General features: G+C 49.7%; 1 protein-coding gene across 1 annotated transcript; it reads right to left on the bottom strand.

The window, feature by feature from the left end:
* Window positions 1-535: 535 nt before the first annotated feature.
* Window positions 536-1,681, bottom strand: LOC144817701 (beta-1,3-galactosyltransferase 5-like). Its single transcript, XM_078674459.1, has one exon. It carries the CDS (start codon window positions 1,604-1,606, stop codon window positions 602-604), a length of 1,005 nt encoding a protein of 334 aa, XP_078530585.1. The 5' UTR covers window positions 1,607-1,681; the 3' UTR covers window positions 536-601.
* Window positions 1,682-2,025: the final 344 nt, after the last annotated feature.

Below are 2,025 nucleotides of genomic sequence, written 5' to 3'. Positions count from 1 at the left end.
GCAGAAATACTTCTGCTGGGATGGGACACCTCACTACATCAGGGAGGGGCCCCTGCTTTCAAAGTCCCAGAAAATAGAGAGGACAATGTGTGTGCGCAAGGGACTCAAGCTTCGGAGGACATACTCCGAACATGCACATAACGCGCAGCCAGACACTGGCGTTAGATCACAAGGTCCCCTGCCCGGCTCTCCAATGCACCACGGTGCATCCTTTGAAAGATCTGATGTAAATCCCAAGGGGGACAGTAGAACACACAAAAGTCAGGAGGTTTGGCAATAGCTTGTGGATTCTCGCAAGTGAAAATCATGCAAGACTGGAGAAGGATCATGGAGCCAAGAGCCCAGCTCCCCGGTGTACAGAAGCCGAGATCCACATTGTAGCAAGTGTCCAGTCAGTGACAGCATGTGCAACCCCGGCAACACACGTGTCCTTCTTTGCATAGCACTGAAGATAAAGTCTGGAATTATCCAGTTGAATTATATTCAAAATTGGACCACAGAGAACCCTCTATTCACAGATCAGAACCGTGTGTGCCTACTGTTCATGCCCCTAAAATGCTGCAGTCCTGCATTACATTCCCAGTCATGGTGTTGAATGAGGTCACTTCCACCGGAGGATCTTGGTACTGTTTCGGCAGGTAGTTCGGGCCTTCAGCATGTTCCCCATAGCCAGTTCCTGCTCTTCGGGGCTCACGTGGTGAATCACCATCAGATAGCGGTAGTTGCACACTCTCCAGTTCACGTTGTGTTTCGCGAACCGCGCACTGGACTTCACCTGGATCCCCGCCATCTTGGCCAAGACTCCTATGTAGACATCCTCCACTGGGATTGGGCGGACATACTCTGCCGCTCGCAGGATGAGGTCTGCTGCATCCAAGGACAGAATGTAGCCAACGCCACTGACGTAAGGTGGGAAGATGTCAGACTCGTAGTCCCTTTGAGAAACATACCATTTACTGGAAGGCTCCCTGATCACCATCCGCTTGTCTCTTGGAAACAAAGATCCAACATACAGTCCTGCCTTTACGGTGTTGTGCTCCGCCAACAAAGCCGGCAAGCCATCAGTGTTAACAAAGCAGTCATCGTCCGTTTTCAATACATACTCTGGTTGGCACCGATCTCTCGCCCATTTGAGCCCATGCATGACCTTTCTTGTTAAGTTACGGTAGGTGTCCATGTAATTTCCAATGAGAATGTCCCCAAACTTCTGCTGCTCGTCCCTGATCATCTTGGTCATTTCACGATCATAAGATTGGCCGATTAAAAACACAGCTTGCCAGGGGTAGGAAACTTGTTCGTGGGCAGCCCATGTTTTTCGGATCATCTGCCTGGCTTCTGAGTGCCATGGGGCAGATGTTATGAGAATTAAAAGAACCTGCCGAGGATCACAGGGGGGCTCGGGGTAGGAGGAAGTAAACAAAGATTTAAAGTCAATGCCAGTGGTATCAGGAGCTGCTGCTGAGGAGACCCGGATCTTTGATAATTGCAAATCATTGTCCTCCTCACCTGTTCTGCTTGCAGGTAAACCAAACCAAAAGAGGAACACCGAGAGAAGGACGCTGACACAAATCAGCACTTTTACGCTCCGCTGCTGTCTGACGGCCATGAGCGAAGACAAGCGCGACCATGGCCCAGGCAAAGTCGAGTGGTTGTCAATCCAAAGAATGAAAGGAGAAACGACAACAGGCAATGGTCACAGATTACACTTTATGTTGGTTGCCAACTTATGCATGGTGTTGACACTGCAAAATGAACACCAATCTCAGTGCTGCGCCATTGAGAAAGGGTCATATGAAGATTCTCCGATGATGGTTCATAAGTGGCCTGGCACTTTGTAAGGCAATGTGCCTGCGACGGCTGATCATGGAGTACCGTAGAGAGGCTGACAATCATGTAGGGACTTTATTCTCTTTAGCATCACAGTTCTTCTCGTCCCCAGCAGCCGGATGTTGTTCACCAGCGCAGTGCCGAAAGAGGAATGCTATTGGCTGTTCATTTTTCTTGGTCCTCTTCAGGAGTACAGAT

The sequence above is a fragment of the Lissotriton helveticus genome, chromosome 2_1, assembly GCF_964261635.1.
Source record: "Lissotriton helveticus chromosome 2_1, aLisHel1.1, whole genome shotgun sequence".
NCBI lineage: Eukaryota > Metazoa > Chordata > Amphibia > Caudata > Salamandridae > Lissotriton > Lissotriton helveticus.
The sequence above is the reverse complement of the archived record's forward strand: the minus strand, read 5'-3'. Positions and strand labels throughout refer to the sequence as shown.